Source organism: Boleophthalmus pectinirostris, unplaced genomic scaffold (genome assembly GCF_026225935.1).
Source record: "Boleophthalmus pectinirostris isolate CB_2022bp ecotype Guang Dong unplaced genomic scaffold, ASM2622593v1 HiC_scaffold_8, whole genome shotgun sequence".
Lineage (NCBI taxonomy): Eukaryota > Metazoa > Chordata > Actinopteri > Gobiiformes > Gobiidae > Boleophthalmus > Boleophthalmus pectinirostris.
This window is the reverse complement of record NW_026571515.1, coordinates 23,292,821-23,307,098: the sequence shown is the minus strand read 5'-3', so window position 1 is coordinate 23,307,098 and position 14,278 is coordinate 23,292,821. Positions and strand designations below refer to the sequence as shown.

General features: G+C 38.8%; 2 protein-coding genes across 2 annotated transcripts; both read right to left on the bottom strand.

Moving 5' to 3' along the window:
• Positions 1–726: 726 nt before the first annotated feature.
• On the bottom strand, positions 727–2,656 carry aar2 (AAR2 splicing factor). Its single transcript, XM_020929931.2, has 3 exons — positions 1,596–2,656; positions 1,294–1,523; positions 727–1,106 (listed from the first exon to the last, which is right to left on the bottom strand). The coding sequence occupies exons 1-3, from the start codon at positions 2,356–2,358 to the stop codon at positions 939–941; spliced, it is 1,161 nt and encodes a 386-aa protein (XP_020785590.2). The 5' UTR covers positions 2,359–2,656; the 3' UTR covers positions 727–938.
• A 1,945-nt stretch (positions 2,657–4,601) lies between these two features.
• Positions 4,602–13,830, bottom strand: prpf6 (PRP6 pre-mRNA processing factor 6 homolog (S. cerevisiae)). Its single transcript, XM_020929660.2, has 20 exons — positions 13,614–13,830; positions 13,271–13,433; positions 13,061–13,179; positions 12,904–12,982; positions 12,301–12,477; positions 9,923–10,146; positions 9,693–9,849; positions 9,445–9,607; positions 8,604–8,722; positions 8,155–8,373; positions 7,636–7,758; positions 7,414–7,535; positions 7,111–7,249; positions 6,908–7,027; positions 6,120–6,296; positions 5,899–6,032; positions 5,709–5,800; positions 5,503–5,617; positions 5,295–5,421; positions 4,602–5,159 (listed from the first exon to the last, which is right to left on the bottom strand). Exons 1-20 carry the CDS (start codon positions 13,796–13,798, stop codon positions 5,007–5,009), a joined length of 2,907 nt encoding a protein of 968 aa, XP_020785319.2. The 5' UTR covers positions 13,799–13,830; the 3' UTR covers positions 4,602–5,006.
• Between the last annotated feature and the right edge of the window lie 448 nt (positions 13,831–14,278).

The following is a 14,278-nucleotide window of genomic DNA, read 5'->3' as shown; positions in this document are numbered from 1 at the left end:
ATCACATACTCATGCAAGGTGGGTGCAGTGTCTTGCCTAGGAACACAACAGAATTTACTAAAACAACTGCTTACCCACTATCACACTTGAGGAGTATCCCATCCAAGTACTAACCAGGTCTGCTTAGTTTCAGACAAGAATTCAACAGCACAGAAAGTGATACTTTTAAACTTGTGTTATTATTATTAGATCTGTGAAGATTAATGTATTTGATGATTTTATTATATTAGAAGCATTCTTTCTTTTCTCAGGCTCTCCAGTCTCTATAAGATAGGAGTTCCAGTCACAAAGTCGAGCTGGAAAGATGAATGCTTGAAAAATAAATGAATCAAATCTACTGACGGAGCAGACGACAATAGCAAGGGCTGGTCCATCCATCACTGTCATGGCGATTACACACTCTCTGCTCAGAAAACATGTGACTTTGTTATGCTTTTGTGAGCTTCCTGCCTCCAGCTGTTGTACTGAAATGTTTTTGGGTGATTTGTCAGAAGAAAGGCTTGTGTGAAAAAAAAAAAAAAAAATCTATCACAGTTCCTTCTAGTAGCAACACTTAAAATTGTTAAAACATTGCTCAGCTGCAGCAGAAATGCAAGTGCTGCGTCACGGCTCGCTGTCGCCATCTAATGGTCATGTCAAAATGTATATGGGAAAATGCATTCTCTGAAACACTTGTGATTAAGAATACCATCTTAAAAAGATATACATATAAAGAATCCAAATTAATTCTCGTGAGCAATCAGATTTTTACTATAAGTGCAAAATACATCAAATATATTGAATACAGTTTTAAAAAAGAGAGATGTATTTTCATATAACAAATGCTGCAAGTTCATCACCAGTATCAAAGGGCAAGATGTGCTCTCAGAACTCAGTGTTGTGAATAGAAAGTGAATCCTCCTTTTCACATTTCCACTATAAAAATAATGTAATGTCTTTTAGTTAACAGTGAATCCCTCAGGCAACTCTACTACGACAGGAGCACAGTCATCCAGGTCAGCGTCAAAGTCCCATCGGAACTTTTTGGTCAAATGAGCTTTGAACTTCTCTGCTCTTTTACGCAGCGTGCTGTCCATTCCAGGTCCAGAAGCAAACTGGAAGAAGTCCTGAGTGAGAGAACAAACAATAAGCAGAGAAGATGTACATCAAAGGTGCTACATTTCCAAGTCCAAGGAGTTATACTTTTATTTTATAGACCATTTTGTCACTTAGTATAATCTCTTACGAACTCAAAACCATAATAATGTATTAAGTACTAAGTATTAAGTGTTTAACATTTATATTATTTAGTACCTGCAGAGTTGATGTGAGGAAATTATTCTGGGACACAATGTCAACAAAGAAGTCAGGTGGGATTTCTCCAAGCTGGTGGTACAGCACAGCGATGAGTCCTAAATACAAATCTTTATGTTTTCTCATGGCGTCCTCTGAGCGACACAGTAGAGCCAACAGTCTTTTCCAGTGTTCAAATCCCTCATAGACATTACCAATCAGGAAACACACAAAGGCAAACTGTAGCTCCCCTGACAGAAAAGGCAAAAATACGTGTCATTATTAAGTGAAATTTAGAATGACAGTGGTGTAAATTGTCATACCTAATAAGTTGAGAGGTTGAGTTTTATAGTAGTTTTCCAGTACCACATCAAGGGCATAGCTATGGTCCATGCTGCACTGTGTAATCTCTGCTGGAGTTGCTCCTGGAGGGTAAGTTTTCTTGGGAATAACAGAAAACCGTAACTCAGTCCCTTCTCTGTGTTTCATTTTAGGTAGCCTGTCCAGTCCCTCTCTCATGCTCTGGCAGGCCGTGTCATTCCGTGGCTGCTCGGCTCTGTCCTTGGTGTGGGTAAATTGGAGTTCAGGAATCACATCACTGAAGGCACAGATTCGACCTGAAAGGGGCTGTAGCTTGGTGGCAACCTCTTCAGTGAGGCGGTCAGTGAGGGAGACCCATTTTCTCATGACATCATAAGGATAAGGGCCTAAATGAGGGTCTAACTCCTGTAGATTTGCTCTAATCTTGCTTACCTCTTCCTCATTCTTAGAGGCTGAAAAGTCCAAGTCTTCCTCCTTAGCATTCCAATTGGCCAGAAGGATCTCCCTTGGTTTTAGAGTAAGGAAAAGGCCAGTCTTTGGTCCAATCTCATTGCCACAGTTGGGAGAGTTAACAGAAGAGTAGTGGAGAAAGTGAAGGCCTGGGGGAATCATCTTCACCCCGCGGAATTTGGGGCCAACCTGCCAGCTCTTGCAGTCGATGCCCAGCTCCGTGCCCCGCGGGACTCCGAGCAGCACCAGGGTCGCGCCTTCTACAAACAGGTTCCGGGCAACATCTGGATCCATTTCCACACTGCTACTAGCCATTTTTTAGCACTGGATATCGTTATCGATCAAAACTGAAGACAAAATCTAACAACCACCAATGGCTAAACTCTAGTTTAAGAGAGATTATGTTTTCTTGTCCATTACGATAATAAAAATGTGTTACTCAACTTTAAATGAAGCTTATATCAGAGGTAAGTAGTGTTTCCCGTACGAAAGACGTTCAAAACTGGAAGACTTAAGAAATCTGATGTGTAAAAGGCAAAGTTGTGTTGAATCGTGAGTGCGTCGTAGTTTGAGTACGCTGTCTAACATGTTCCGGACTGAAACATGACACAAAATTGGTTCCGCGCAAACAATTTTGCTTTCAAATACCATAGCAGAATTTAAATAATATGTATATAAAACGTCGAAAGAATATTTTTCCTGAATTTATTTAAAATATTGGCACTTCATTTAGTACTACAGCTTTTAAAACTTGTACATATACTTGTATAAAAATAATAATAATAATACAAACACAATATAGAAAGCCATTAAATGCAGAGATATTATTAGCATAACACAAATATGAAACGTACATTTTATGGAGCACCTAGTAAAATATTGTTCTGATCTTTAGACAAAATAAAAGAAAATACCGTTGTATCTAAAATATATATTTTAAAGAAGTCATATTGTGCAAAATGTATGTTCCTCCATTATTAGATGCTCAGAATTGTATTTGAACTGATTCATGCATATTTAAGTGTTTTTACCTACCTTCTATCACAGCCCAGAACCATAGATTTCCTGGTAACTTGTAAAAATGTAAAAATAATGATTTATATGTGATACTTAATACAAAAATGCGTAATATGTCTTATTTAACAAAAACTACTTGATTTTGCTGAAAATACACTGTGAAGTTTCTGCCAGCATACTGTTAGAGCTTTAATCATTCCAATGAGCCGTATCCTCTTTTTTTTCTTACGTAGAATTTTTTTGACAGATGCACAAGAAAGGGGTTTTCCCTGCTTCCACAAGAACACAACAATCAGAATATTTCAACAAATATTCAACAAATCAGATTTGTAAACCTTTGTTCCTCACCAAATAATTCGGGCTGCAGTTGTAAATAATGACTTGCTCCATGCTTTCCAGTGGTTGGTTCAAGTCAGACTTTTTGTCTCCAATCTGACACCGCATCCACAATGTTGTATTATAAATTGAGCCTAAGATCCGGTGCGCCTGTGTGTGAAACAAATCTATTATCATACTGAACACGTCAATACCCATTTTTTTTTAAAGGTAAAAAAATTGATTATTGATTTCTCTGTCCATGGTGCTGAAAGTGACACAAATAGGCTCCCATCAGTTACCTTCACAGAGGGACATAGGCTTTTCCCTTTGGAGCTGTTATGGGAAGCTGTTATATTCTACAAAAAGAGAAGAAAGCAAAATGTTACAAAGACAAAATATATTGATACACTAATTTAAAATACATATAAGACACATGTTTGAATTTCACTTTCAAACACTAGAGGGCACCAAAGTATAGTAGAAAATTCATAGTTTAGAATATAAAAGTGAGAACACACCAGATTTTGCAACTCGATGCTGATCAGTCTTCTGTATGTGCCAAGGATCTCGGTATAATTACACCTACGTTTTCCACCAGAATTTACCAAAAGGACTAACACGACGACAATCCGAAACAGAGCTCTGGTCACACACTGAGAACAAAATAATAATAATAATAAATGTAAAAACTTTAAATTAGAGGAGAATTAAAGTAAGCCGGACAGAGCTCAACGCACACTTTCACGCGCCCTAAAGACATCATTAATTTGCGCATTCCCGGGCCATTACCATTTATCACGTAGGTCTTGGGATCCTCAAACGTCTAGAGCCATCACTGCCACACGGAAACACATTCTCCTGCTTCGATGGTTTCTTGTATTTGGAGGGTTGTGTGGCAGATTGGTTACTTTTGAGACGGTGTACTTCCGTTATGGTGCGGCGATCTTTCCAACATCACTGACGTGCTTTTGCCTCCCGTCACGGACTGTTACCGCCTGGCTTTAAATTTCACCTAACTCCTGTGACACGACTCCCACGGAAATTTTTTGTCATTAATCACCTGCTTAAAACGTTTCCGGTAGAATAGATTAATCCAAATCGCTTTCTAGGCGCGCATGTGTTTGTGTGTGTGCGCGCGTGCGTGTCAATGCGTGTGGTCCGACTGAACTAGAACAACCACATTTCATGTAAAAAGCATGAAACAATGAAGCTGTCACCTCACGTAATGTGCCCTGACTGGGTGTTTATTGGATTCCATGGCAAATGAAAACAACCATGTTAAAAATAATAATAATAATAATGTTTTTAAACAAAGAAATGTATGACATGTTATACAAATCTGTTTTCGTTTTAGTAATTTAGAGCATTTCAATCTCAAAATCTAAAGATGTTTCCATTATATACACAAAGGTATTTTAACAATTTCACGTTTTAAAAAACAACGGCTAACAAGAAGTACATTGTACACATGAAACAAAAGCCATGTGGGAAAGACAAAACTTGCTGATTTATCCAGGGCACATCCAGATTTAAAAATATTGCAGTGGGATGATAATCTGGGTGACTTTGTGAAGGTGGTCCAGCCAACAGTAGTCCATCAGATCTTTCAAATTAATCATCAACTAAACTTAAAAAGTGTTCTTGATTTTGCTGGCGACCAGAGCTAGTATCTCTCCAGTGTTTTTCTGCCAGTTCAGGACATGTTTAGACTCTGCACACCACAACTCCCCGTGACGAGGCTCAGAATTTTCACAGCGTTTACGCACCTCCTCCTGCTGCTCCTGAGGAGCGAGAATGGGAAAGGTAAAAGATAAAAAATATGCACATAGTTCCTTCAGTGGAAATATAAAGCTATTCAAATGCTAAACATTTGAACTTAAAGATAGATATTAACTTTAAATGACAGTAAGCCTCACCTCTGTACCATGCTGCAATTCAAACTTGTAGAAAAGAGCCCAAGCATCTCCCAGGTCTGGTTCAATCTTTACTGTTCTCAGGAACCATTCTCTGGCTTTGGTGATTTTGCGTTCACTCCAGAACAATCTACAACACACATGACAAGAGACGATATTTTATGAGCAAATATGCAACAGCAAAGTATTACTCATTATATATGGGACCCACTTGGCCACAGCAAGCAATACATGAGGATCATGTTCACACTTCTTCAAAGCATCCACACTCTTGGTCTTTCTCTGCGGTCTGGCCTCCAGAAACACTGCCTCTGCCCACAGGATACCTACAAAAAAGGAAAGGGGGATGAATATATGTCTACTGCAGGAGGTTTCATGAATAAACAGCACATACGTGTAAGGACAAATATTGCGTACCTGAATTTGGACACTCTTGCAGGGCTTTTGCCATCAGTGTGTTTGCAATATTTTTCAATCCACCCCGGAATTCTAGTCTCACTGACTCCAACCTAATAGACAAATTGAAATAAAAGAAAACATAAAAAACACGTTGTACAAATGACTATAAGAATGGTTTAATGGATATAATGCATGCAAAATTTCTCACCAAAGTTCGGGGCTTTGAGGGTTCTTGAGACGAGCCTTTTCAAGAATTGCTCTGGCTCTCGTCAGCTGACCCACTCTTTCTTCAAGGCGAGACAACAGCAACCACAGTGGCATCGAATGAGGGCACTTTTTAAGCTAAAACCAATCAAACAAATTTCATATATAACATAATTGTTCAAAACAGACAAATAATACAATTTCCAGTGTTTAAGGTTAGCTCACCCCCTGGTTGTAGGCCTCTCTGGCTTTGTCCATGTTTTCACACTGTTCTTCTATCTGGCCTCTCATCATCCACAGTTTGGGGAAGTCCTCGTAATGTTTTAGAGCTTCAGTGCATAAGTCATGCGCAGCTTCAATGTTTCCAAGAACCCATTCTAATTTCACTGACTTCATAAAGACCTGAATACACAAAAGAACAGAAATAGATTGATAGCAACATTCCCCCAGGTAAAAACACAATTAATTAAACACAACTTAAAGTTAACTGGAACTACATCCATATACATTAAGCCACTTTGTAAATATGGCAAAAGGAGAAATTCAGTTTGTCAACTTGACAAAACTTTATTTGGGTGAATATGTTTCGCAGCTCATCCAAGCTGCTGCTTCAGTTCTGGTCAGACGCTGTTGGACACTTCCTTATATGTGCCTGAAGGGAGGAGCTGACTACAATGAAACTACTACTAGACACCAAGCTCAGTGCAAGAACAGAAACTGTAAACAAGTAGATGTGTTAGTTTTGTCCAGTTGACAGATTGTATTTCTCCTTTTACCATGGATTTTACCTGGATGACTGAGGGATTTTAAACACTTTGCAAATATGTCAACAATATAATAAACAGCTACTGTATCTAATTTTCTTTATTGCTTTCATGTGGTGTTTTCAAATACTTTAAATCAACATAAAAAAATAAAATAAAATGATGTCAACTGGACAAAGTTTTTTGACTGAAGACATTTCGCAGCTCATCCAAGCTGCTACATCTTAGATGATTTAGTTTTAAACCTACCCGAGCTGTAGGGGCACTGCTCCGGGCCTTGGCCAGCAGTCGTCGTGCTCGCTCATATTCATTGTTTTCAGACTCTAGCTTGACTGCAGCTAACCAGATCTCCTCACTGTTGGGGTTGGCCTGAAAAAGTAAAAACAAAAAAAATAAAGTTAAATGGTTATGACTAGTAACCATGTAACATAACTATTTGGATTCTTTTTTACCTGAAAAGCCAAAGCCAGAATACTTCTGGCAGCAGGCACGTCTCCAGCCAGCCATTTGGACTTAGCCCCCATAAGCCATAAAACCTCAGCTTTGGGACAGTGAGCAACAGCCCTCTGCAGAAGAGCCTCCAAAGACTCCCTGGGAACAAGTGGTACATTAGAACAAACAGCTCCAATCATCAGGAATAACACTATGTATGAAAAGCCTAAGGGGTGCCATTATAAAGAAATATAACCTTCCAGATGTAACATGTGATAGGTGTATAAAAGATATTAAAAACACAAAGGATCAAATGAGTTTACCTTGTGCCATGGTTCTTCTCAAAGTATGCAGCTCTGAGCCAAACACTTTTTTTACTGGGGAAAACTTGGAGAGCATGGGCATAGATGGCTCTGGCACACTCCAAAGCTCCATGGGCAACACACTGAAACAAAAATAGCAGTCATGTTGTAAAACTAAATTAATCATTATCAAATTATAAAGATCTAAGGTTGTAGATCAAGATTGTAACTTGTAAAACATACACTGTCTGCATCCTCCATCCAGGTGTGCTTACAGTCTTCCTCTTCAATGCCAATCCCAATGACCGCCCTTATCACAGCCTGGCATGTGGCCACACTGCCGGCTTTATCGCACTCCTCTGCATCCTGCATAGCAAACCATTATTCAGAATTATTTATTCTAACAGGTCAAAACAGATGAAAACTATGAAAATGTGGAATATTGTGATTTTGATTGTGATTTGTGAGTAATATATAAAATATGTGTGTGACTCATAAGAAGTTATGAAAATGACACACCTTTTGAGGCAATGCCAAACGATAAATTGCTTATTACTGTTATGATCAAAGTATTTTTATAAAATACACAACTTTTGCCCGAGGTGAAAAATAACTTGCCAAAACAAATAGCTGGTATTAAGTCTAGCAAAATACATGTATCAGAGCTGGCAAATGTACCATCCAACTACAACAACAATGACGCATGTGGGTGTTAGTCACCTTAAATTCCCACACAAACACCAGTGTCAAATCTTACAGTACCTGAATCCACTGTTCTCGGTTTATCTCCACCCCGTTGGCTCGTAGCGAGGTGATAGCTCTGTCAATAATCTTCTCCACCATCTGAGTGTTGCCATTGGCCTCCTCCAGCTTTGCAGCAGTGATCCAGATGTGGCGGTCAGTGGGGATGTTCTCACGAGCCTTGTTCAGAACACGGCGGGCGTTTTCATAAGTCTCTAACCGAGCAAGAGCGAGCCAGAGCTGGAAGGAGAAAAAATGAATTAGGTGAGACAAATTATATATTCTACGATCCAAATCCACTTTATTTATACAGCACATTTTACAAACAAAGTCGTTACCAAAGTGCTGCACGGAGGTCATAACATGAAGACATATATATGCGTTACATTGGTATACATTCAAATATCTAGTTCGGCATTAGGTTACTTAATAGCTCACTTAATAATGATATCCTCTATGTATGGCAATACCTCAACACTTGTAGGGCAGCACTCTACAGCTCGGCTAAGCATGATTCTGGCATCTTCTGGCTCCTCCAGCTCCACAGCGGTCTTCCAGAGTCTCACTGATTTAGACACATTTTCCAGAGCTACAACAAATACCCACACACACAGTTTAAAAAAAATTGAAAGATTCTTCAATTACATACCATGATTATTTAATTACGGATTCAGCAAATACTAATAATACTTATATTACTGCTGCATACATGTCTTCCCTGCAATTTACAACACTACCATCTAAAGTACTACAAAAACAAATTTGTTCGTATCAAAAGAAAGCATTTGGAGAAAGCCCTTGAGAGAGTCTGATAGCAGAACATGTAGAGGCTAGAGAGAAATACTACAGGAAACAGCCCATCCATCTCTGTCAGTGGAGTATGCGGTTGGGAAAAAATGGTGTGAACCTGAATGTGTATGTGCATGTGTTAGGGCAATGACACAAAGTTCATATGGGTTGTTGAATACAAGCCAGAATTAGAGCTGCATAATATGATATTCGAGAGTAAGGTGTCTTAGTGGATGTTTTTATGCAACTATTAACAACTTGAGACAAGTTCAAAATGTTTCGGCTGATATTAATGTTTGGTGACCTTTTGTAGCATCAACACAATTACATAAATATATTTTATTTATACCTTATTTGCTATGCTCTGCTATTATTACACACAGACACATGCTCTCTGTTAATAAGAAGTACCCTTATATTATTATTTGTTAGCTATGGTATCCAAGGATTTTCCCTAATAAATTATCAATAAAATGTGTTTATACCAAAGTTGCTCTTTCATTGAATAAACAACATCATTACCTTTTCTGAGCACTCTCTTCTTGGCTCGGACATCTGTCTCCAGCTCAGCAGCTCTGATGTAGATTCGAACTGACTGTGGAAGATGGCGAACAGCCTGGGCCACCACAGCCTTGGCTGTGTCACCTGGCTGCAGCCTGGCAGCCTCCAGCCACACATCCTCACTCTTGAAAATAGAACAAAGATTAAAAGTAAAACCACTCAGAAGCACCACCCAAGTGCTCTATTAGCCACATAATAAAATATCTTACCTTAGGACACATTTCTGTGCCCTTCATTATCAGGTTTCTGGCCACTTGAAGTTTACCCGTTACCTCCTCAAGCCTGGCAGATGCAATCCACGCAGGTGGGTGATGGGGGTTGGTCTCCCTCACGGATTTAAGAAGCAGTCTGGCTTTTTTGATATCACTAGTAACATACAAATATACAGTCTGAGGGTGTGTTTGCAAACTTCACACATCATCTATTAAACAATATCTACCTGATGTCTCCTCCATGTGTCGGTATCATAGAGTTCAAGTCTGTTAGATAACCCTTTGGATCCACAACAGTTTGTCCACTGACAGAGTCTGACACCTGGCTTAACCTCATGTCCATCAGAGTATTTCTGGCTTGACCAATCTTCCTCATGTCCAAATCTCCTGATGCTGGTGTCATCAGTCCTGGAGTCATACTTCCAGGATAGGGTGTGTTCAATCCTCCAAGCTAGTTTTTAACATAAAATAAATGTGTTTGGTTTACAAATACAAGAAAGAAAACTGAAGTGCTTAATAATAACAAATGTTACTAGCAGTGTACCATATAATAAGAATTATATTAACCTTATGAAGAACTAAATTTTACATCTTGCAGTGATTCAGTATACTGACCCCAAAACATTCCATGAGCCAAAAGAAGAATTTTTTGACCCAGAGAAAGTAATACTACAAAATGATACAGGATATGTGTACTTTGATGAAAACTTTTGTCTGCAAACTTCAGTGGCACAGCTTGCGTCAAATATAATAATCAAAAGACCAATCTGCTTCTAGTTGACTAGTAATTCAGTTAATTAGAAAAACAACAACTAATTAACAGCGGATCAATAAAATGTTAAACCGTCTTATGATGAGGTCCTTATATTTATAACATATATATATATATATATATATATATATATATATATATATATATATATATATATATATATATATATATATAATATTGTAAGTGAAAATGTGGGTTCTACTGACTCCTGCTGGCATAGATTGCAATTACATCATGTGCATAAGCCATGCAATTTAGAGCCCGACCGATATATCGGTTGGCCGATATTATCGGCTATCGGCCGATATGTTTGCTGATATGGACTGATATTTCACGTGGGCATGTTATACCTCGTTATAAAGCTTAGACTCTCTACATTCTGTTCATTTAATATAATTTACAGACAGATAAATGTCCTAATATGTGGCTCTGCAACAGTATTCATCTGCGGTGTAATTTGTCTGTGTGTGTGTCCGTACTGTCCCTGAACACACGTCACTCACGTGCGCTTGTTTACACCCGCAGACATAGATCCATGTGCACAACACTGAGATTATTTTCTTTTTATGGACAATGGGTTTGAGTCTGGATTAAAAGGACATTTATTAGTGCAGACTTGCAATGTGAGGAGGAGCCTGTGTAAGCGGTGAGTGTTGGAAATATGTCGATTTTGAAGCTAGTTTTGGTTATTTCTTATTGGTTAGCGATTAGCTGCTGTAGCTCCCGCACATAAACAGGCCGTTTTCTCTTCTGTTGGCTTATTGTAAAGTGACTATATTGGCCGTATATATGTTACTGGACCTGCATTGATATGTAAATGAGCTGTGAATAGAGGTGTGAAGTGTAAATGATGCCATTTATGTATATAATTAATTACCGTGGCGTGCAGCATTTACAGCTAAAGGCTAATAGCGGTAGTTCCTTTACTAGTAGTGACGGGTCGGTCGCGAACGAAACGGCTCTTAGAGCCGGCTCTTTGAAGCAAACGACGGGAGCCTGCTCCTTATTGGGAGCCGTGTTTTCTCTTTCTCTCACCCTCTCTCTTTCTCTCACTTTTTTCTTTTCACGTTGCATGCAGACTCTTGGTAGTTTGACAGCTGCAGCGGCTGAAAACAAAACTTTCAGAAATATGCTTGTGCATAGGACAGAAAAAAACATGCATATTTGGCTGTAGTTCAGCATAAAATAAATGAACCAGCACTAATCTTGGGCTCGAGGGAGGGAGAGAGACCGCGTCCCGACACTCAGTCCTGGTTCAGTCCTGGTTCAGTTCTGGTTTAGTCCTGTTTTACACATGGTTTAGATCTGTTTTAGTCCTGCTTGCAACAAAACAACCTGAAGAGCCGATTGGGAGCCAAAAGAGCCAGCTGCTTTTAGTGAGTCGAGCCAAAAGAGCCAGTTCTCTAAAAAGAACTGGAATATCCATCACTAGTAGCTAGAATGTGATGCAAAAATGCCATTAGGCTGACCTACTGTCTGTAAATATGACGTAAAGAGGCAGAATAACAATAAATGTTGCCTAAATAAATCCAATTTAAAATCCACTAGAGCCAAACGTAAGTTTTTTAAACAATTCAAGATTTACAGTGAATTTTAACATCACTAAATATATCAGTGATTATATCAGCTATCGGCAGCCCCAACTCCCATTTTATCGGGATTGGCCAAACAAAATCCATATCGGTCGGGTCCTAATGCAATCACGTTATAAATGGGTTGGTCACATATAACCTATTTTTGCTGTGTAATATATTATGGATTCTAATATTCTGCTGAACTTGTATAGTAAAGATTGTGAAAGGCATTGTATATTTTAGCACTAAAGACACTCACCCCCTGAAGAGGGTCCACTGTCGTGTGGTTCTCTCCAGTCTGCAGGTGTTTGGAGAAGAAACTGTCTGGTACGGGGGTGAGTTTTTCATGCCGAGGGTTTCTTTGACGTTTGTTTCTGGCATCTCCTACTTCAGGGATACTCAGCCACTCCTCCTCTGACACCTCAGCCAACTTTCTCTGTATTTTTCAAAAGGGGGGAAATGTGAAACATAACATTGATCAGCAAACAATAACATGCAGACAGTGTAAGTGTAATTTTATACGCTTATGATAAGCAAGACATATTATTAATTACTATTTCATTCTATTTGATCTTTCTTGTTACAAAAGGTACAATCCAAATGCTATGGTTTTAATATTTCAATGAGTTGCAGTTTTTGTTAAATACAATTTTAAAAAGCATACTTGTTTTTGTCTATTACTCTCACTCCTGTTATTATTAACTTGAACCAGAACCTGTCAGGCACAAACATGTTTCCTCTTTTGTTCAGGTCAAAACAGACCTCAGCTATGAGTAAATAGAATTTTAAGTTTCTCTTAGTCTTGGAATTTCAAATGGGACAATTTTATACAAGCATTATGTTTGTGAGCATTGTAACAAACCTTCAAATCTGAAAACTGCTGCTGGATTTTGGGACGCTCCATACGATATTTCTCAATTTCTTCTTTTTCTCTCAGTTCCCTAAAAACAGTTTATATATTGGTTATTCACGGTTATTTACAATTATTTACAGATCTATACTGCTGAACATCTCCACACCTTCTCTCTTTTCGTCTTTCATCCATTCTTTTGTCCAGTGCAGCATATATCGCGTCTGCTTCTTCATCATCTTTCTCATACGGCCCACTGGAGAACAAGCTGCCTGCATACCCATTGAACTACAGAAGAGTTACAGTTAAGTACAAAAAAATGTTATGCACTTCGACAGGTGTGAATGTAACTGATTTCATATGTTAGCCTTATAGTTACCTCGTCATAGTTCGTATCGTTGAGATCTTCATCATCATCATCTTGACTTTTTTTCATTTGATCCCCCACTGTCCTCTTCCCCGGGGGGGCATGTCGGTCATCAACGGGATCATTGGCATCACGAGCAGGACCGATATCAGATCGAGTAGTAAAGCCAGTAGCACTAAAAAAGAAAAAAAAAAGATATGATCAGTATCGAAGGTGTCTTAAATTATGTTTCACCAGAGTCGTTGCATTAGAAAATGATACATGTGTGTTTATATGTCTAATATTTACTAGCCAATGCAACTACGTTAATGCATTATTCTAAGGCTGCTAGCTATTTATGCTGCTAATGAATTACCCTCTGCCCAAACCAGGGACGTATCCGAGAGGCGCGGGCATCCCCAGGAACGGTTTCTTCTTTTTTCCCATCAGAGGCGAGGCCAGGGGCATCACCGGAGGGGCACCGGGGGTAGTGGCCGCCCCGGTGGCCCCGGTAGATGATTTGGTGGCAGTTTTAGGGGCTTGTTTTGCAGCGGTAGCCATCGTTGCTCCCACGACGAAAATCCACACGGCCAAATAAACAGACGGACTTCCGCTGGTAACCGGAAGTGACGTTTAGGTTTTTAAAAAATCTGTGACAGCGCCACCATGCTTATTTTGGTCCTGTTTTTGTCATTTTGCTATAAATTCACATCAACATACAATCCGTTTCGTTTTGTTTAATTTTGAATAACATAATATAAAAAATAAAATTCGAGATTTGTGAAATGTGCTTTGAACTGGTGCAGTTTTTTAAAATGGCCACATGAGGTCGCAAGGGGTTAAAAGAAATACTGAATCTTACACTGTCGATTGGCTCAAAGGACTAAAATAACTTAGATTTTTTTTAATATATATATATATTTGGGAACAATTAAGTCAGCTAACCTCTGAACAGCAGCCTATCGATATTTGATACAATAGCTTGGAATAGTGACTTTTATTTATTTTCATCTTAATTATTATCTTAGGGACTCAGTAGGC